Source organism: Strigops habroptila, chromosome 4 (genome assembly GCF_004027225.2).
Source record: "Strigops habroptila isolate Jane chromosome 4, bStrHab1.2.pri, whole genome shotgun sequence".
Classification (NCBI taxonomy): Eukaryota; Metazoa; Chordata; class Aves; order Psittaciformes; family Psittacidae; genus Strigops; species Strigops habroptila.
The window spans coordinates 59,489,280-59,510,566 of record NC_046358.1 but is presented as its reverse complement, the minus strand read 5'-3'; the positions used below and the strand labels follow the sequence as shown (position 1 = coordinate 59,510,566).

The 21,287-nt window shown below is 42.8% G+C and overlaps 1 protein-coding gene across 6 annotated transcripts in view; it reads right to left on the bottom strand.

The window, feature by feature from the left end:
- The window catches only part of LDLRAD3 (low density lipoprotein receptor class A domain containing 3), a 128,068-nt gene that overhangs the window by 28,747 nt on the left and 78,034 nt on the right, over nucleotides 1–21,287 (bottom strand). For 3 of the 6 annotated variants that reach the window (XM_030484612.1, XM_030484613.1, XM_030484615.1), the window contains exons 5-6: nucleotides 16,603–16,948; nucleotides 9,179–14,095 (exon numbers count right to left, since the gene is read on the bottom strand). In XM_030484612.1, coding sequence (XP_030340472.1) covers nucleotides 13,834–14,095; nucleotides 16,603–16,948 — 608 coding nt within the window. In that variant the 3' untranslated portion in view covers nucleotides 9,179–13,833. Of the gene's footprint in view, nucleotides 1–7,325; nucleotides 8,326–9,178; nucleotides 14,096–16,602; nucleotides 16,949–21,287 lie in introns of those variants that run through there. The other 3 variants (XR_003991215.1, XR_003991214.1, XM_030484614.1) reach the window with 2 other exon arrangements.

Sequence of the window (21,287 nt, the reverse complement as noted above, 5' to 3'; positions counted from 1 at the left end):
AATAAAAACAGCTAAGCAAGAAATCTAACCAAGGTATACCCGTCATTCCCTCTTCTGCCCTAGTCTGCACACCACCTCTCTAGACGGTGTGTTCTCCAAGGCAGAGGCCTTGTCTTCACCCTTGGGGACTGACACTGACACTGCTGCTCTCATCCATACCAACAACGATCCTGCTCCTTTGTTTAGTTATTTCAGGATCAGATTTCAGGCTTCAGATACTTCTGACATACTTCTGATAACCCTCCCTCTGGGTCCATCCAATATGCAGTATCAGAATGGATCCCAAGGCAACATTCCCCAAGAAAAATCACTTTTGTGGCATTTTGGGTTAAAATTTCTTCTTCCTCTACATTTCCTTTTTCTTAAATCATTCTGTATTATCCTGGCAGTGTTCAAGGCCAGGTTGGACAGGGCTTGAAGCAACCCGGTCTAGTGGAAGGTGTCCCTGCCTGTGGCAGGGGGTTAGAACTAGATCAGCTTTAAGGTCCCTTCCAACCCAAACCAGTCTGTGATTCTATGATTCTCCACTCCAGAGCAGACTGCACTCTGACAATGAAAGAACACCATCCTATTTCAAGAATTCAGTAATAATAATAAAGTATTAAAAGAAAAAAAAAAATACACAGACTGTCTTAATGCCTCTGTTGATGCAGTGAAGAGAGCCATGAAGTCTGTGCGTCACTAGCAATGAAGTCAACTTTCAGGTAGTGAAATTCAATCCATTGGTAATTCTCTAGAAAGGGGGACACAGCCAGGACTCTTGAGCATCTCACTTTACCTCTGTCTTTTGCTCAGCAGGTAGAAAGCTACGTTACATCTATCTGGGGGGGAGATAGGATAATTAGCCTGATCCTCCTGGTGTTAAGCCTCTTGAAGTGTGTAGGCAAAGGAACTTACAAATGTACCGAGCATACTGCCAAGAAAAAGAGGTCAATGCTAGAGTATTGTGTTCCCTGAGACAGCGCAGGCTGAAATGATTCTCTGCTGTCTACAAAGAAAACAGTCTTTTGTGGAATATATCACTCTCCCCCGTTTGTCAGGAACACAGTACCACAGAGCTTTAAGAATACAACATACTCCTGAACTAAAACCTGAATCACTATTTCAATGCTCTTCAAAGGAGTTATGTCCTGTTGGGGTTTATAGCTGATAGCAAGTCTTCACCTCTCCCTGACCCACTTTAAAAGTGTGTCCTTCTACCTCATTCATATGAAAGGCTTTGGAAGGAAATTGTGAATGGAGGCTACAGTGAAAAATCAGCTCATCTGTTTCTTTTGAAGAACCTCCTTTGCTTTGTCTCAATTTCAGACCTTCCATGTAAACCAGCAACTTACTGAGGTAATTCCCCTTGGTACGCTCCCTTCCCTTCTCCGCCTCTCCAGCAGCATCCTGTCCCTTAGCCTTGTCCTTCCTTTCATATAGCTGTGAGTTAAATTTGCTGGGCACAGGAAAGAAATGTCATGTATTCACATTCCCTACTGTCTGTATGATGCACATGCCCCTGCAGAGTGAGGAAGAGACTGTGGCGCTTTCTGAATGAGTCAAGCCTGGATGATTCTGATCGACTCACTGACATGAATTTCATTTTCACAGCTAGCTCCCTGTTGCCCAGGGAGTTTCGTTTTTGTCAGGATTGCCTGGTATACAGTCATTTGCTGTAGGATTTGCTACAGAATAAGTATGTCCTGAAGGGCAGTACAGCCTCGGCAGGCCTTTAGGAAGGTCTGCAGAGCCTGCAGGTATCAGCGATATCTCAGGGGTCGAGCGATGTATTACTCAAATAAACCTGAGATGAAACAGATGCAGAGAACAGGGAAAGGGCCTAATAAGGCATCCTAGAGTGAAATATAAACACAGATTTTTTTTTTTTTTTTGTGATGTTTGGACATCCCACACTTGACAGAGAAATGCCTGCAATAAACTAGCTATGTTCAGGGGTAGTCCTTTATTAGGGTTGGTCCACAAAGAGGTTTATAGAATCATGGAATGGCCAGGGCTGGAAAGGACTTCAAAGCTCATCCAGTTCCAACCCCCTGCCATGGGCAGGGACACCTTCCACTAGACCAGGTTGCTCCAAGCCCCGTCCAACCTGGCCTTGAACACTGCCAGGGATGGGGCAGCCACAGCTTCTCTGGGCAACCTGTGCCAGCGCCTCACCACCCTCACAGGGAAGAACTTCCTAATATCTCATCTCAATCTCCCCTCTGTCAGGTTAAAGCCATTCCCCCTTGTCCTGTCACTACAGGCCCTTGTCAAAAGCCCCTCTCCAGATTTCTTGTTGGCCCCTTTAGGCCCTGGAAGCTGCTCTAAGGTCTCTAAGGTTCCACCTGCCTGGAAGGAGCCAACATTTCACTCCTTGTGCCATCTCACTCTGAATTGCTCATTTGTACATGCTTGACAGTGAAAGAGTTAACTTAGAGAAAGCCTCTTGATACCCTCTCCTGAATGTGATGGAAATCTCAAGTGACCCCTCTGGTCCAGCATGCTCACTCAGACCAGAGACTGCTTCCTCATTAGCAACAATAAATTCAAAGCAGATGGGAAAACTGAGCTTTGTTCTCTGATCCAGCTTTCAAAGCCCTTTGATTTTAGAATCCCTCAGCAGCTCTTTGACTTTTCTCATCTGTCAAATTCCCTGGCAAGATTGATAGGGTCTGGTCAGGAGGACACCACTGCAAATTCTGGTATTGGTTCTCTTCTATGCTGAGTTTCCCACATCTGACCAGGTTAACTGCAGCTTCTCTCTCCGCTTTTGATGAAAAGATCCTTTGATTTTTTTTCTTATCCTTCCTCATCACCAGTTTCTTACGACACTTTGCAAGGGTCAATGGCTGCCTCCTTACCACGTCTGCATTCCTTTTCTCTTACACAAACTGCTGCTTGTACAGAATCACAGACTGGTTTGGGTTGGAAGGGACCTTAAAGCTCATCCAGTTCCAACCCCCTGCCACAGGCAGGGACACGTTCCACTAGACCAGGTTGCTCCAAGCCCCATCCAACCTGGCCTTGAACACTGTCAGGGATGGGGCAGCCACAGCTTCTCTGGGCAACCTGTGCCAGCGCCTCACCACCCTCACAGGGAAGAATTGTATTTAAAATAAAAAAAAAAAAAAAAAAAAAGAGAGAGAGAGAGAGAAAATCAGTTGGGTTTTTTTTGTTGTTGTTGTTGTTTAGCTTTTTTAAATCAGATTAGGTTTTCCTCAGCCTGCAGTCTTGGGCCAGATATTTCACTACTTATTTTTACTTTGGACTTGAAATTAGTCTGTTGTTTTGTCATTCTCTCTCCTCATAGCATCTTATAAACTTTAACTCAGTGTTTGTAAATCAGCCCAAGATCCCCAGAGAGAAAGAACCACTGAAAGGCCAATCAGCAGCATCAGCCAGCACCATGGAGCACAAAGCAGCCCAGAGACAGTGCAGTGGGAGTAAAAAGAGGGGAGTGACGAGGCAGCTGCGCAGGGGCCATCCTTCCCCAGCCCCTTTCCCCACTGAGGGAGAAGATACTCAAGCTTATCACAATATTCTGATATTGAGAGGGTCACAGTTTTGACTTTTGCCTCATGCCTTTCAAACTCTCTGGCACAGCATTTCAAATCGCATTAGTTTGGGAAAGAGGCAAACAACAACAAAAAAAGTTATATTTTTTCTGCAGGCATTGCTTAAAACAGGAAGCAAACCAATGTCATTGCTGACACACGCAGCCCCCGAGACAGCAGGAGATGCACAGACAGATCCATGCAACTGGGCCTGGTGCTCGATCAAGGTTACAGTCCTGTATTTATCACGCCAACACTTTCAGCAGAGAAAATTTTGGGGTTACTATCAGATTATGGAAGCTCATTAAACAGCTTTCCACTCATATGCTGGCCCATTTGGTGACTAAAGGAAATACTGTGGTGGTTTGTTCTCAGTTTTCCCCAGTCTCAGTTTTCCCCAGTCACTTTCTTTTCCCCAGTCTCCTGTGTAATTTGCTCTGTCTGGCTATTTCAAAGCACATCTTTATGATGTCCTTTTACTCTATTCAAATCACCATCTGTTTGTTTCATTAGCAGTCTCACTCAGGGGGCAGGGTGTATTTAAGAGGGCATTCAAGATTCAAAAATTAAAAGCCTTGGAACTAGCATTATGCAATTGGAAAATGATAAAGTGCTGCTCTTTGGCAATTTTCAGAAGCTTGTCTGAAAGCTTTCTTGATATTTCCTTCTTCTCTTTTACCTTTAACTGTGAATCACTGGTTTACTTGCAGACTAACGAGGACTAAATGCTTCGTGCATTTCAAAGAGAGGCTGTTAAATGATCAGGCTAATGCTTGACAGGTTCACTTATTTATCTGAGAGCATGGCTCTCAGCAAAGAAATGTGATGTGACTAGACACAACCCCAATCCTCCCAGAACCACCAGCCCCTTCTACCCTGCCTTCAACAGGGTTAAATCTAACAGAAATGGTTCTAGGCTTAGCAGGTCACAGGCCAGCAACACATTTGATTAACGAGAGGAATACCACACTGCTTATCTAGAAAAATGCACGCCACCATAAAATAAACAGGCATAAGAAGAGAAGTGTTTGTCACCCACAGTGCCAGTGCCACATGGAAGACAAAGGGTCATTTTTCGCCTATCTACCAGGGAGTGCAAGGTTGTTGGGACACAATGGCAACTCACTGAGTAATTTCTTGCTGAACAAGATGGGGAGCGTTTCAGCTTAGTGTCTGCATGCCCCCTTGTTCTGTAGCACAGGATGGAAAACAAGCCCAGCTGGAGAAGTAAAAGGAGACTCTTGCATTGTATTATTGTACTGCGTTGCATTTGATTTTTGGGTGATGAGGGTACCTTGGCTGCGGGGGGAAAATGGAGACCAGGCAGACAAGGAGCATGAAGGGTCATGCAGTGATTTGCTTCCCCACTGGGCTGTTAACTCAGCAGTAATCATCCCAGATGTTTTACTGGTTTAGCTCCTGGATTTGAAAGGTTCTTCCGGAAGCTGTGACTCCTAGACTCACCAGACTACAGGCGAGGCTCTAATATCTGAATGGAAACAAAACAAGACACTTCAAAAACACAAACACATCATAACTAATGCACTGCTAATCTGCTCAAATCAGGGGTCCTGCTTATGGAGAAGTATGCTACCACTTGTATCTGCACGAGCTGCTGACTGAAAATATGACTGAAAAGCACGAGGAAACAATCTCAAGCTGTGCCAGGAGAGGTTTAAATTGAATATTAGGAAAAATTTCTTTACCAAAAGGGTTGTCAAGCATTGCAATAGGCTGCCCAGGAAGTGGTGGAATCACCATCCCTGGAGGCATTCAAAAGACTTGGAAACATGGCTTCTTCGGGACATGGCTTAGTTATGGAGTTGGCAGTGTAAGGTTAATGGTTGGTTAATGATTTTAAGGGTATTTTCCAAACTAAATGATTCTATCATTCTAAAACCCATCATACCAGAGGGTACAAAGCCCATACACGATGGCCTTATCCCAAATTGCGATAAAACACATTGGCAGATATTGGGCTATCAAAATATCCCAGAAAAGTTCAGAGATGGCCTTTAATTGCTTGAATTACCTTCCATCAGCAGGACATTGTAAAGCAGTCATGTAAGCTGAGGAGAAAGGAAGGGCAGAAGACAGGCCAGAGACTGAACACGCACAGAAGCACCAGACCTTCACTAAAGGGACACGTAACATGAAGCTGACAGACGAGATTTAACCATGGGCACAAATAAACTCTTAATAAACTCTCACACTGAACCAAGATAAGGGCAGACCAACCTGCTGGCATTTTCCTACCAGCTGAGAGTGGTGGGGGAAAGCCCTCACATAGCCTCAGGGATCTTTCATAGGCCACTGCTTGGCTGATGATGTGAAGTCAGACACTCTCCAAAGCATACACCACAAGCTCATTTCCAGATGACATGTCATTTCATCTTCTTAACCCTCCCTTCCCTTCATTCCACCCCCCCCAGCCCCTGCTTTGTCTTTGGACTTGTCACATTTGGTAAAGATGAACTATGTTGCCTCCATTTAAGGGGATGCCTGGATCTCATGATGTGGCTTAAGAGCTTTCAGACAAATTTACTACAGGGAATGCCGTGCAGGCTCAGCTACTATCCTCAGTCACTGGAAGAGGGCTAGAGTCCAAAACCCCTTATTTCGAGCATATCTAGCGATCCAAGGTCTCCCCTCACATGGATCTAGCCTCAGTGACCTGAGAAATAAAACTCAAAGAATCACGCACTGGTTTAGGTTGGAAGGGACTTTAAAGCTCATCCAGTCCCAACCCCTTGCCACGGGCAGGGACACCTCCCACTAGACCAGGTTGCTCCAAGCCCCGTCCAACCTGGCCTTGAACACTGCCAGGGATGGGGCAGCCACAGCTTCTCTGGGCAACCTGTGCCAGCACCTCACTGCCAGCTCTCTCAGCCTGTCTCCAGAGCAGAGCTGCTCCAGCCCTCGGAGCATCTCTGTGGCCTCCTCTGGACTCGCTCCAACAGCTCCACATCTCTCTTGTGTTGGGGTTCCAGAGCTGAATCACCCACCCAAAGCCCACCTTGCTGTGCACACTAGGTGCTTCTCTATGCTGCACCTAGCCTATGCTAGAAACAGAGCTCCTTTGCTCACTTTATATAAAAACGCTATCAGCACAGTGTCAGGCTCTTAACATCTTTGCTGGCAGTCTGTAACTGCCTCGGATCTCACAAGGCATTTCATTCATCTGGTGAAAGCAGGCTGTGAGAGCACGGGGTGCCCTCCCCCCACACCCCTTTCCTCAGAGCAGAGATAAGAGCGCAGCTATTTTAAAGGCAGGAGGTGAGATGAAAGCGCCAGCTTCAGATCAGACACCGCTGTCATTCCATAATTAACTTCACCTAAATTTTCAAAGGAAAATAAAAATCCAAAAATAACATCCAGCCACGCTCTCCCCCACACGTTCCTCATCTCGCGCGTGATATCGACACCGAGAAAAGAAAGCGGGGACTGTTTTTTACAAATAATAGTATCAAGCCACCCTTCAAAGCACTATCTTGAGCTCATTTTTCAAATGCCAGCATAAAAAGCACCCAGGTCTCTCTCTCCTCTCTGTAGTTCCCTATATTACTTTGCGCTACCTACACACTCAGGGTCAAAATTACTTTTCTTCCTCCCACTTCTTTCCCAATTGCATAAAGCAAAAAATACTGGAGCTGGCCACCTGACAGTGTCCCTACGGGAACCTGTGCCCTACCCTCCACCCACTGCAACTACTGTTTGCATCTTTAAATCAGCATTATTTATAGCGAGCCACTTCCAATACACCCTCACTCCCTTCTGGGAGACAGACTCCACCTATTTGTTAACCTGTAGAAATCTACAGAAATACCTACTCTTAGGTGAAGTCCCAGCCTGAAAACTTAATTCTAGACAGAGCCCTCCTCCACACAAAAAGCTACATGGAATAACTGTTTCAGTAAGTCTGCAAATACAAATAAGGCAAACAAGTACCTAGAGGTTAGAAGAATTGTTTCTGTGTTTCCACCACTGCCTGAATTTTTCCAAAAGGAAAGAGAACTTGAAACAGTTCCCTGCAGGTCCAGACTTACCTCTTCATTTTTTCTTCTCAAATCTGCAAAAATCTTCTGTTAAATTGAATGGATTTAAAAGATGGATGGAAAAGACAGCACTAACCAGTGGTCAGGAGGCTGGATCTTGGAAAATCATACTTCATCATCATTGTGCTGCAACGTAACTTGCATTTGTCAAGGAAATAGCAACCTAAAAAAATGCATAAACCATTGTCCCTGCCTATGGCAGGGGGTTGGAACTAGATGATCTTTAAGCTCCCTTCCAACCCAAACCATTCTACAATCATTCTGTGATTGATTCATTCAATCAAATTGAAGTTACAAGGATGCTGCTCTAGAATTGAGCTGGTTTGGGTCAAGCAGAGCCATTGCTCCTATAGTGCTTACACTATATTTTTCTGCTGAGAAATGACCATAGTTTAAATTTGAAGGAGTTTCAGGTTGTGGTATCAAGTAATGAGACATAAAATTTTTACCTCAGGGTAACTAGTAGGAATTAACCTCAAGTGACAGCACCAAAAAAAAACTTGTAATAAAAGAGTACTTACCCATTTAGTGGCTGTTGGGAAGCATATAGGAAGTGATGGTCCCAAATCAGTTCCAGTGAAAAGCACACTTCTGCACGGTATCCATCACCAAAGCAACAGTACCATGGAACCACATTGTTCCCATTCCCACAGAAATGCCAAGGGCTGGATCAGCCGCAAGACTGCTCAACCTTTTCATCTGCAGTGGTCCTCTCAGTAAGGCTGTTAGGAATGCTGTTGGGATTTTGGGAAGCAGAGAATCACATTCTGGTTTTTCTATTCACAGTTTGGCAGAAAAACAGAAAAGTTAATTTCCTAGAGAAATCAATCCAGCTTTATGCAATATGCATACCCTCAGTGTTGCTTTGAAAAGCAGAGAGCTGTGAATTTCCACATGGAGATGCCTTTACTTCAATTAGTAACAGCACATCGTTTTGGACTAGAGCTCCCCAAAAAGTGAAAAGCTGCTTGTTTATCTCACCAACAGCTAACTGAGGCTGAATGATTGGGAGATTGCTTGCAAACCAGCAAGGAAAGTTACTGCCCTCAGAAATCGCTGCTGAAATGAACTGCGTATTTAATTTTTAAGGCGCAAATATTAAGGAAGTATTCAAGGCCAGGTTGGACGGGGCTTAGAGCAACCTGTCTGGTGAGACGCTAGACACTAGTGTCCCTGCCTGCGGCAGGGAGTTGGAACTAGGTGAGCTCTAAGGGCCCTTCCAACGCAAACCATTCTGTGATTCTATGAATCTCTGCTGAAGCCTACAGAGCTTTGCAACAAAGCAGACAACAACAAAACACAACTCCTTTCAGATGCCTTGTCTTTGATAGCACAAACAGAATGGCAAAATGAGAACCAGAAAGCATGAAATTATGCAATTTCATTGGTATAAATATGAATACATATATCAGAGTATTTTTATACACACAGGTAAATGTGGGTTTCCAAATTCACTTCCTTTTAAAAATACTTTTAAAACACACAAAGATTTAACAAAACTTATGCTGAATGCAAAAAGCCTCATATAGGAGGCTATAAAACTACAACAACCGAGACTTCATGAGACAGGGGACATCCTCACTTGTGAACAGTATTAAAACACCGACTTTATTCAGGAATACAGAATACATTTTAGAAGATTTGCAGTTTACAAAAGTTTAAGACAAGGTTGGGGGTTGGGTTTCAACGTGTCCATTTCAAGTTGACAATAACCCTCAAATATCAAAAAGAAGAAGGAAAAAAAAAAAGAAAAAAAGGACAATGAAGGCCACAGCCCTGTTCTGGGATACATTCAGGCAGATCCAGCACAGTGCTAACATTCTTTCTGCACTCCATATTGTAGTCCACAAGTGCAATATAGCCTTGTGTTAATGAAAAATATGTCACACCTAGTATGAACTGCAAGAAGAGCACTTGTCTTACTATTTTAGTTCCAGGCATTATATGCAAAGTAGCTTCCAATGAGCCACAGTTAGAAACAGTACTTGCCATCCAGTCACCACATTGCAAATACAGCATTAAACTCTTCATTTATACAATTTTAAATATTCATTAGAAATGAAATTAAGAATCAGTGTCCCACTATCCTTTTCATCATTAATAGTTTTTCTTATCTACTAAAAACATTTGTCTTTCCTAAGATGTCTAAAAAGTCAAGCACACAAGATTAACAAGCTGCAGCATTAATTACAATGAGAGTCATCATCTCTTTCCTCCTAGCTTCTAAATCTATCACAAGGGCCGTATTAGCTGTATCAAAGTGAAGTGGTGTAAATAAAACTGATTTGACTTGAAAGGAGAGGAAGAATAAATGCAGAGTTATTTAAAAATTGCAATGCAGTCAGTGTTGTCAGGTATGTTGCTGTAGACAAGAGCCGAGAAAATTATTCACAGGGTCTCTTTTAAAAGCATTACTGCCAGTTTTCCATTAGCACAATACCAGAAAGGTAAATTGTAATTTGCCTTACAAGGAACTTTAGACTGTTATCAAGCAGATTCGCTAAGGGCCTGATTTTAAACGCACAGCACTCTGACTTCAGCAGAGGTTACAGACACTCAAAACTCCTGAAATTTGTTTATTTTTACATAACCCAAATCTTACTGTTTATTACACCTCCTTGGCAGTGTTCATGGCCAGATTGGATGGGGCTTGGAGCAACCTGGTCTAGTGGAAGGTGTCCCTGCCCATGGCAGGGGTTGGAACTAGATGAGCTTTAAGGTCCCTTCCAACCCAAAGCAGTCTGGGATTCAATTTGGTTTTTTGGAATCAATTATATTAATACCTGTGCTAAAGAGAGTTACTCATTGCAGTGGTTACCATTCAATACAGATGTGGAAAGCGAATCTGGATCTGGAAGAAAACTTTCATCAGTTTTACTTTTGTAAGAATAGGTCTTTGAAATAACATCCATTTATTTAAATATTATGTATAAAGGAAAGCTCCTGGAGGACTGACCTCCAATTAAATGGCTAAGAGGAACTGCAAACAGTATTACCAGCTACTGGAAAGAAATTCTACCACACGGTATTTCATGAACATTTAACTTCAGCTTTACAAGCTGTGGATTTTCAATGAAATATTTCATTTCACCAGTATGGTTGTTGCTATCACACTTTCCCAAAGATGCCACTGAATAATGCAGTATAACGCTGTATTAACAGTACTAGAATTGACATGTTATAAACAATTTCTGCGTGATACTACAGCAATTTCTGAAGAAACCAGCTAGCAAATCTGTTCTACAAACCAGCAAACTGGAGAAAGATGAAAATCCTCCTTAAAAGTTTTAGCATGCCTTTTAGGAACAAGATACTAAACCTCTGTGCTCCTCAAAGTTCAGTGGTCCCCATAAGTAATAACAGAGGAAGACACGACTTATTTCTCTTTTTGGGTCTCTAGACAATGATATGTAACAACAGCCAGAAATGTGGTTAACAAACTCCTATATTAACATTCAATCAGAAAGGCACAATCTCCTTTTGTAACTTGTGTTCTCAAAAACTAGAAGATTCCTATACAAAGATAAATATACCCTTAACTGGAAGGGAAAACGTCACACCATTTAGAATGTTTTTTTCCTTCTTTTTCTTTTTTTGTAAGGTCCAAATGGATTATCTCAATGCAAAAGTTTCGTGAATATATACAACCTGAAAGAGTATTATTTTTATATATATCTATATATATATTTATGTACATATATAACAGTGCCTGACACAGAAGGCAGAAGAAGCAGGCTATGTCCACTCTTTTCCTACTTCTTAGCAAAGCAAGGCAATGTTTTTCAGATCCCACAGGCAAACAATTTTTGGTTTTCACACACCCTGGTGTCTTAGAATGCACATGGTGAAATGCAGTCCCCCATGGAAGGCTTGCATGAGGGATATGTGCTGTGTAAGTTACACAGGACACAATGATTTAGTTTCACTAATACAGCCTGAGGTAACTTCAAAATTAAAAAGGTGGTTAATTCCAATGAAGCTACTCCAAACTCTTCAACAGTACGTTTTACAGCCCAACATGATGTTTTTAAAATTGCAACAGAAAAACGTGAAGGCTAATTCTGATACAGCATTATGTAGCTCTCTTACAGAGGCTTCAGCAGAACTCAAACAAAAATCAAGAGCGGACAGCAGGGCCCAGTGCTCACAGGAGACACCCCTCTACCCACCTTTACTATTAACTCAGCTATGTACCTGAGTTTAACATACCTCTGAAATAAAGAATAACTGCTATGTGACGATGACAACAGTCAGCCTATTGAGTCGGAGTCATTAATTAGCTAAGTCCTGCTCTGTGAAGGGCAGTGTAATTACATTGCTTGAGCTCCCAGCAAGCCTGTAATGAAAGGCTGCCATTAATCTGCTTCCAAAGGCAGTGAAGCCCATCAGCATTAGAATTCTCCAGCACTTCCCACCATGTCATCTCAGTCCTGGTATGACCTATGCTTGTAAATCTGCCTGGACCCTGCCTCTTCCATACCATGGCAGTAGACTCCAGAACTGGAAATTATAAAAAACCCAAAACTCCACAGAAAATAAATTCAGGTGTATGTGTGGGAACTGAGACCGAATTCGAGCCGTTCCCCTACTTACACTCAAGCTCAAAACTTCTTGTGTTCTGAGCATATAACCTTTGGGCAAAAGATGTTACCTTAGAAAGATGGGGAGGAAGAAAGCAGGAGGTGCGGGCAGTCAGCTTCTTTCATTTCCAATGAACAGCAAAGTCTGTTTAATGACACTGTTCATTACACTGAAGGAGAAGTGGGAAATGTGTCCAATATATAAATACAAATAATTTTTCAAGGCCAATTTCCCTCCGGTCAAGAGGAACATGCTGCATTGTTTCCTGTAACTAAGCATAGTTTTCTGTACACAGCACTGCGGTGGCATTTAAATGCACAATTTACCTTCCCTCTTGCCGCCTTTACCTCTTAGATGCTTTCACCCAGGTAATTCAACACTGTGCACTAATAAACACTTCACAGGAGACCATTCCAAGAGTCAGGACAAAACAGGCACAAATAATTCTGGTTTTCAACCAAATGAACGTGAATAATGGTGGAATTTTGACATTTTAGAGTTCTAGTGGTGCAGTTGAACTAAACCTGTGCAACACACTACTTATAGGCATACATATAGTATTAAACATGTGTATACATGCTATAGACAGGGCTGACAAGCCCAACACCGCATGACCTGTTTTCAGTTATTTTACAAATATAACACACTAGTCATTCACATTAAAGCTTTCTGTAATGAGTTTTTGCCTCAAGCTGGTTTTAGTATTCAAGATTAAACTGCAAGAGCGGGGGGTGGGGTGGGGTGGCGCGGGTTAGCCTTTTTGGGGGTTTTGTTTGGTTGTGGGGGACTTTTTTGGTTGGTTGGTTTTGTTTGGGTTGTTTGTTGGTTTTGGTTTTGTTTCTTTTTTTAAGAAGGAACGCATGGCCTAATGTTGCTTTTTTCACTCTTGAAAAGAAGTCTTGCACTGCTTTTTTGAGAAGCTTCAGTGCCACTGTACTCAGCCTTGAAGCTTGACACATAAGCCAACCTTTGTGGTGCTCCTAAGAAAACCCATGCAAATTCAGCCTAGATATTAGCATCTGGGAAAAAACCCATCTTGCTCAGTTAAAGATTTGTTGTATCCTCATGAGCTTAAACTCTGAAAATTACATTCACAGTAAGAATGTTCCAGGTCATGAAGAGAAGGGTCAAGTAGGACATTTTCTGCAATTTGAGCACTGCTAGTGGGCTAGCATTGGACACCAGATCTCCAGACTGCATCTCATGTGCTTCAAGGACCACCAGTTGGCACCAGGCAGTAAGAAGAAACAGCTCACATGTCGATAGGACGGGAGGCAGTCTGAAAACAACAGTCCTTCTGGCAAAGTTTGTGTGTGCAACATCTCTATTATACAAGCACATATATACATTCATACACAGTATATAGTCCAAGAAAGACATCACATCAGTTCTTTGACACAGAACTGACGTTTCTCTTAGTAGTCTGAACCAAAACTTGCTTGCTCAAATATTGTGGAGAGCTGACGTGACTCTAGGTTTAGCTCTTGCAGCCCTGCCTCTGATGAGCCCAAAATGCTCAATTCACACATTAACTTAGTGCGGATTCAAATCAAGTCATCATTCAGGCACATGTCCCCCTGAAACCTATTAGCCACAGCAGATTAACCCATATGGACTTGAAAAAGTAAATGCCTTCCTGCCCATCACAAATCCTGGAGCAGTTATACTTCTCTTTCAGCAGCGTGGTTGACCAGAGAATCATTTTGATCTGCTGTCCTCTCAAGAAGAGTTCTGTGGCCATCCATACTGTCATGGATGTCTCTTGTCCAACTGCCAGCTGTTCCCAGAGGGCTTCCTGCCATGGGGGTATCTGTGCTCGCCAAGCTTCCTGTCCGAGATCGGTAAGGAGGAAGATCTGGCTGATTAGGGGATTCAGATTCAGAACAATAAGGTGGTGGAGGAAGGTCAAACCAAGGTGGTCTGCTGTAAGATACACAACACAGTAAGAGGTTACTGAAAACAGTGGTATGGAAGGTGGTACATAGTTTTTCAATTGTGAAAAAAACAAACCATATTTCTTAGCTTTTTCATGATGACTCTCATCAGGAAACCTCAAACAGACCTGCCTACTTCATACATGTCATTCCAAAACGTTCACACGCCCACTGGGCACCAAGGTTTCCGGCCAAGATGCAACATAGCTAATTACATTCTGCCTAACACTCTACACTCAATTTTCATGGCTATGCACTTCCAACAAAGCTCAGCTTATCCTCAAAGACTCCTGCACGAAGCAAGAATTTTCCCTATATAACATTTACACAACCTGAGAAAGTGCTTCAAAAGAAATAAGGCAAGTAGTGAATTTACACCTAAATGATGTGAATACAAGAAAGCTCTAAGGAAACCTCCATTAAGCGACAGAGATTAATGGCTTATGGCCTACAAATAAATAATGAGCTGAATTCTCTACATGACTAATCACTTTTGCTGTCATGATATCACATGCAGAGCAACTGCTAAGTAGGCATAGACGAGTACTGGATTCAGGAAAACTGGGTTTTTTTGGTTCTGATAGGAAACAGGTAAGGGTCAAAAGGGTTTAGTAGATTGATAACAGGCCCTGGGAGCAATTATGTATTAAATAGCTGCTCTGTATCAGCCCAGGTGAGAAGTGATTACAATCTGGACAGTTGCTCATTTAGTTATCCTTACTTATGAAAAGATAGCATTATTATGAATATCAACATTAAGACATGGGAGCTGCTGTCAAATGCAGAGAATAAGATCATACTATAATTTTTAGATCAGAGAGTTCATACTAAAAAATATCAACAGGGTGACAGTGAACAATCTGGATCATTGAAGTTCATACCATGCCCTTTTTATGTACAGAGGATGTCAGTCTAGGAGTTTTGTTTGGAAAGACTCTACAGACAGAGGTTAAAACAAAGGTTAATTCTACGAATAAAACCAGTGTCAAACTGCAAACACATCATAACCCAAATGGCAGCCACCCACAAAAGCTCAAAGCACTTTCAGCTATTTAAAATGAGAACAGTGCTTTTCAGTTCAGAGTCCTGTCCTTTTCTTCTATTGATAAAATAGTGAAGAGCAGATGGACTTGACAATTTCTTTATGCAAGAACTGAAGACCTCTCACCTTTATATAGTTATTACATATGACCAGAGTAATTTTTTTGAAGATACTGTGACCTACAACCTAGCTGGTTTTTTTTTGGCAAAACTCCAAAGCTAATTTTCATGTTTTGATTCCAGACTGGCACAGGACACTACCAGACAAGTGATACATTTCTTTGCATTCTCCTGTCATCCTCAAAATCTCTACTACCAATGACAGCTGCTTAACTTAAGTTTGCCTTAAATCCCTTTAATACCAGTAACAGTAAGGAGACCTGAGGACCAGTTATTTTTCATATTCAGGAGCAGCTCAAATTTGCCCAGATCTGGCCCTATGCATGTGATGGAAATGCAATGCTGAAATTCTGTCAAAAGCAGTAATAAGGATAAATCATTGAATCACAGAATGGTTTGAGTTGGAAGCTTCAACCCCCCTGCCATGAGCAGGGACACCTTCCACTAGATCAGGTTGCTCCAAGCCCCGTCCAACCTGGCCTTGAACACTGCCAGGGATGGGGCAGCCACAGCTTCTCTGGGCAACCTGTGCCAGGGCCTCACCACCCTCACAGGGAAGAGCTTCTTCCTAATATCTCATCTAAATCATAGAATCATAGAATAGTTAGGGTTGGAAAGGACCTTAAGATCATCTAGTTCCAACCCCCCTGCCACAGGCTGGGATGCTCACACTAGACCACGTTGCCCAAGGCTCCATCCAGCCTGGCCTTGAACACTGCCAGGGATGGGGCATTTACCACTTCTTTGGGCAACCTGTGGCAGTGCCTCACCACCGTCACAATCTCCCCTCTGTCAGCTGAAATTCCCCCTTGTCATTGTCATTCCCCCTTGTCCTATCACTACATGCTCTTGTTAAAAGCCCCTCTCCAGATTTCTTGTCACCCCTTTAGGCACTGGAAGCTGCTCTAAAGTCTACCCAGAGCCTTTTCTTGTCCAGGCTGAACAAGCCATCTCTTTCAGCTTTCTCCATAGCAGAGGTGCTCCAGGCCTCAGACTCTTCTGGACTCGCTTCAACAACTCCACGTCCTTCTTGTGTTGTTGCCCCCAGAGCTGGACACAGGACTACAGAGTGGTTCTCACCAGAGTGGGGTAGAGGGAGAGAATCCCCACCCTCAACCTGCTGGTCACACTCCTGGTGATGCAGCCCAGGACACAGTTGCTCTAGGGGCTGCAAGCACACACTGCTGGGTCATGGTGAGCTTCTCATCAACCAAAACCCCCAAGTCCTTCTCCTCAGGGCTGCTCTCAATAAATGGAGAGCAAAAGCACAGATTAACAAAGCTACAACCAGTAGCGTGAAACTTTGGTGAGCACAGAATTAGCTTCTGTGTATACCTCTGGTCGAGCACAGCCTCTGAATAGGATGGTGGAGAATCCAGGTCCACTGGCCTGTGGTAGGCCTGGCTGGACATGTACTGGATCCCATTGTTGACGTTGTAGGTGACGCTGCAGTGGTGCGGGTGATCAAGGACCACCAGCCGGGACAGCAGGACAGGGTGCTGCAGTCGATGCACTGGCAAGGTCATAAGATTGTTGCGTTTCCGTTGGTGATGCAGGACTAAGGCAAGAAAGGCCACCACAAGAACAAAAATGACGGAGCTGCCGATGATAGCGTAGGTAATGCTAGGGTAGTAGAGCAGCTGGTTTTCTGAGGTCACATAATCTTGGCCGCTACCTGCCTCTGCAAGACAAAAGGAAAAGGAAGTCTGAGATGTGTTTTAATATAAAACTCCTCTTAACCTATGCTGTGTTTTCTGCTACTGCGCTGTGAAACAAAAGCAAGTTTTAAAATTTTCTTTGTATTGTGAAAAATTAGCTTATGAAAAGCATATGCATGCAAATCAGAGATTGGCTCACTATCACTCAGTCCATCCTCATCCACAGTTAATGCCAGCATATAAACTACTAGGGTGAGACCATCTGAGAAAGACAAAATCACATGCTGTAGTAGGACTTATATGCATTATGTCATGGGAGTATCTCCCCCATCCTTACCTATCAGTCATAACTTTTTTTTTCCAGAGGCAAGACACCCAGATCTGAGGCATAAGCGCGTAAGCTAGCTGCACAGCACACTAGAATCCAAGGTGGAAAAGTTGGATTTGTTCAGTTGTCATACAGCAGAAGGAATTCCTGCCTGGGCTTTGGGCCCAGAGAAGCAAAAGGTAATGGAATAATGACTGGACGACATCTGAATGGATCTTGAATTATATGCAAACCTTATAAGAAAACACAGCAAAAGGCAACAAACGCAAAGGAGGAAAGAGGCTCAGAGAAGCAAAACGGCATAAACACCCTGATGCAACTCTGCCGCATTTGAGGCCAGAGCCAGCACCACAGAACCATGTTCTCCTGGCTCCATTTCAGCCCCATGTTCACAAGATCATACAGCCTTTGTGTACCATTTTCTTTTTTGGGGGGAGAATTTCCATTTCTGTGCAGGCTGTAACTCCTTACAGACTCAAAAAGAAAAGTACTATTCTGACAAGACATTCATCTATCTCAAGAAAAAAGGAGAAGTGAAGTCAAAAACAACCAAAACAAACCCAATCCCTAGATCTCCAGCATCCATACAATTACAAGAGGACTATCCATTCAAATTCTTAATTTCCTACTGCAGAAGGCTGGGACAGTAAATCTTAACATGTTATTTTCCTTTCTTTCGCCTACCAACTAAACCAGCTTTTTGATCACTCAGAATTGCCACTGAGCCACTTACAAATTCCTCTAGCAACAAAATAATGAAATATATACCAACTGTATCCAGTATAACAGAAGAGCTTTCCTCAAGAACCCATTGTACTGCATTAAGATGCTTTGGGTATTTTTCCCAGTATTTTATTTTGGTAGTTCACTTCCATGGTAAAACACCAAACCACATTTTCCAGCATCCCTAAAAATAACTTATGCATTAGTCAAGTAAGGTAACACAACATAAAATAGCTAATCCTTTAAACTTCTCTATTTTAAGTCACAGCTACTTCAGTAAGAAGGAACGAGATAGGAAAGAAAGACTGTACTAGAACTAAAGGAACATGATTTCTTCCCTGTGAGGGTGGTGAGGCGCTGGCACAGGTTGCCCAGAGAAGCTGTGGCTGCCCCATCCCTGGCAGTGTTCAAGGCCAGGTTGGACGGGGCTTGGAGCAACCTGGTCTAGTGGAAGGTGTCCTTGCCTGTGGCAGGGGGTTGGAACTGGATGAGCTTTAAGGTCCCTTCCAACCCAAACCAGTCTGTGATTCTATGGTTATTGGTCCTGTTACTGACTACTAAATCCACCACTCTTAAATAGTTCTGTTTTACTGATGATGCCACTCCAACCACAGACTAGAGCTGTGCAGGTCAGCTGCAAGACATGCAGATTTCTTGATACCTAAGGTCACACATCTCAGCAAGGATCCTTACTAAATCTATTTCCCTGTGCAACTGCGCTGGAGAGATAGCAAAAATCATTGTTTACCAGTCAACCTGAGATCTCTGGCTCAATCAAAGTGTGAAAATTCTGCATGAAGAATGTAAATCAAACCAGCAAGGAGGAAAGGAATTTACATGCATTAGTAATTTTAATTACAGCCATCACATATTGCTGTAGCTTCCTTAATACACTCCCTAAATTTACCACCTGAGAAATGAATTCATAACATGGACAAGGACTAGCCTAGGGAGTATAGCGACAAGCAGATCACTTTTATGTGAACATCAACAAGTTTATTTGCAAGAACTGATCCATGCACTACCTTCATTGCAAGGAAGGTAAATATATTATGACATACCAATAAAATACCACAGGACTTTCATTCATCTTAGCTCACTGGCTACAGTGCATTGGCATAAGACTGAGAACAGGATGCCTTTGCACAACTGATGAGACTTAATTAGTTACCATGGGATTATTCCACAGCAGCACCATCCCTTCTCTTTATAATCTCCATTTTATTAAAAGGGAAGAAAAATGAGAAGAGTGAATTATATGTCAATATATTTCCAAAACTTTTAAGTTATCCATCTGTTTAGGACAGCATCTCTGAGGTCCTGCACAAAAAATTTCCATAAATCCAAACAGATTAACCAGACTGCTGAAGAAGAAAATACTTGATCAAAGTCAGATGGGATCTAATGACCAGCTTTAGGACAGCCTGAAACAAAACATCTATTTTATCTGGTTCTTTTCATGCAACAACCCACACATCTTGCAGAGATTCTGGGTAAATTTGAAATTAACATGCTGATTTGGAGCTTTGGGATTACTGCAACCAGTGAAACATCGTTTCTTTGCCAGTAGCTCTACCCTTTCTCAGGTTTTTAGATCTGCTGCTTGCATTCCCGCATAGTTCAATGTACCTCTGAGAACAAGAGCAACCTAAAGGCATGCCTACACTAGGGACCACAGGTCTGTGTAGAGATCTCCAAACCAGCAGAGCCCCATGAAGGTGCTTTTTTGAATAATGCTATCTGGTGCAGCTTTTGAACGTGCCAACACAGTAATATTGCTTTTGGGATCTGAATAAGCATCTCCATCCATTCAGCTAGTTCTAGCCTGTGTGTGTCCAACATGGAGCTGCACTGAGGGGTACGGATATATCATATATATATATATATATATATATATATATGTAAGGAAAAAATTCTTCCCCGTGAGGGTGGTGAGGCGCTGGCACAGGTTGCCCAGAAAATATATATATATATATATATATATATATATATATATATATATATATATATATATATATATATATATGTAAGGAAAAAATTCTTCCCCGTGAGGGTGGTGAGGCGCTGGCACAGGTTGCCCAGAAAAGCTGTGGCTGCCCCATCCCTGGCAGTCTTCAAGACCAGGTTGGACAGGGCTTGGAGCAACCTGGTCTAGTGGAAGGTGTCCCTGCTCATGGCAGGGGGTTGGAACTGGATGAACTTTAACATCCCTTCCAACCCAAACTATGCTGTGACTCTATGATCCTGTGAAGATGAAAAAAATCCATTTTACCCATCAAGTGCTCTTTCTTGTGCCCTGAGCAGTGCTGAATACTTTGCATGGAAAGACTCTCCCTCCCCATGCAAAAAACCCCAGCTCCCTAAACATGCATAGCCTTTATACCTTTACAGGAACACAGAATGCACCCTATCTCAGAGATGGATCTTCTGCCTAGGAAGATTCAGCTTTCATTGAAATAAAGTCTTCTTCCACCATTGTAACAACCTTATTCTCGCCTTCTGGGCCAAGATGGCACAATCGTAAGGTCCCTTACCAAAACGTGCTTACAAGTGAAGTCTAGTGACATTTTGCTTCTGCTGTGGTGTAGTTTAAACCAAGACAGACACACCTGCATCTAACCTACCTTTTCTAGCAAAGGCTTTATATTAAACCTGCAAAAGATGAAAGTAACATTACCTTGGCATGTAGCCCTAGAGAAGGCACTTCCCATTCAAGGAGGAGAAATCAACTGCTCTTAACAGTCTTCCAAAATGCTCTGGGCAAGAAAACTGCTCTATAGCACAGCTAAAACAAAAGTAGCAGAACTATGAGACAGTTTTGCTTACAAGAGACTTACACATCAAGTTTTTTCTTTGGCTTACTATATATCTGATCATATTGAAATGATTAACTTTTTAGTAATTCCTTGGTAACAAAGCCAGGGGAGTATACAGAGATGTGGAAGGGAATAACAAGTACCTAGCTATGCTCATTTTGACTAGGACAGAGTTAATTTTCTTCCTAGTAGCTGGTATGGGGCTGTGTTTTGAGTTTGTGCTGGGAACAGTGTTGATCACACAGGGATGTTTCAGTCCCTGCTAAGCAGTGCTTACACAGAGCCATGGCCTTTTCTTTTCCTCACCCCACCAGTGAGTAGGATGGGGGCACACAAGGGGTTAGGAGGAGACAGTTGGCCCAAACTGACCCAAGGGATACTGCACACCATGTCATGCTCAGTGTATAAAGCTGGGGGGAGGAGGGAGCGGGGGAGGAGAGAGGAAGGGAGGGAAAGAGACATTCGGAGTGGTGGTGTTTGTCTTCCCAAGCCACC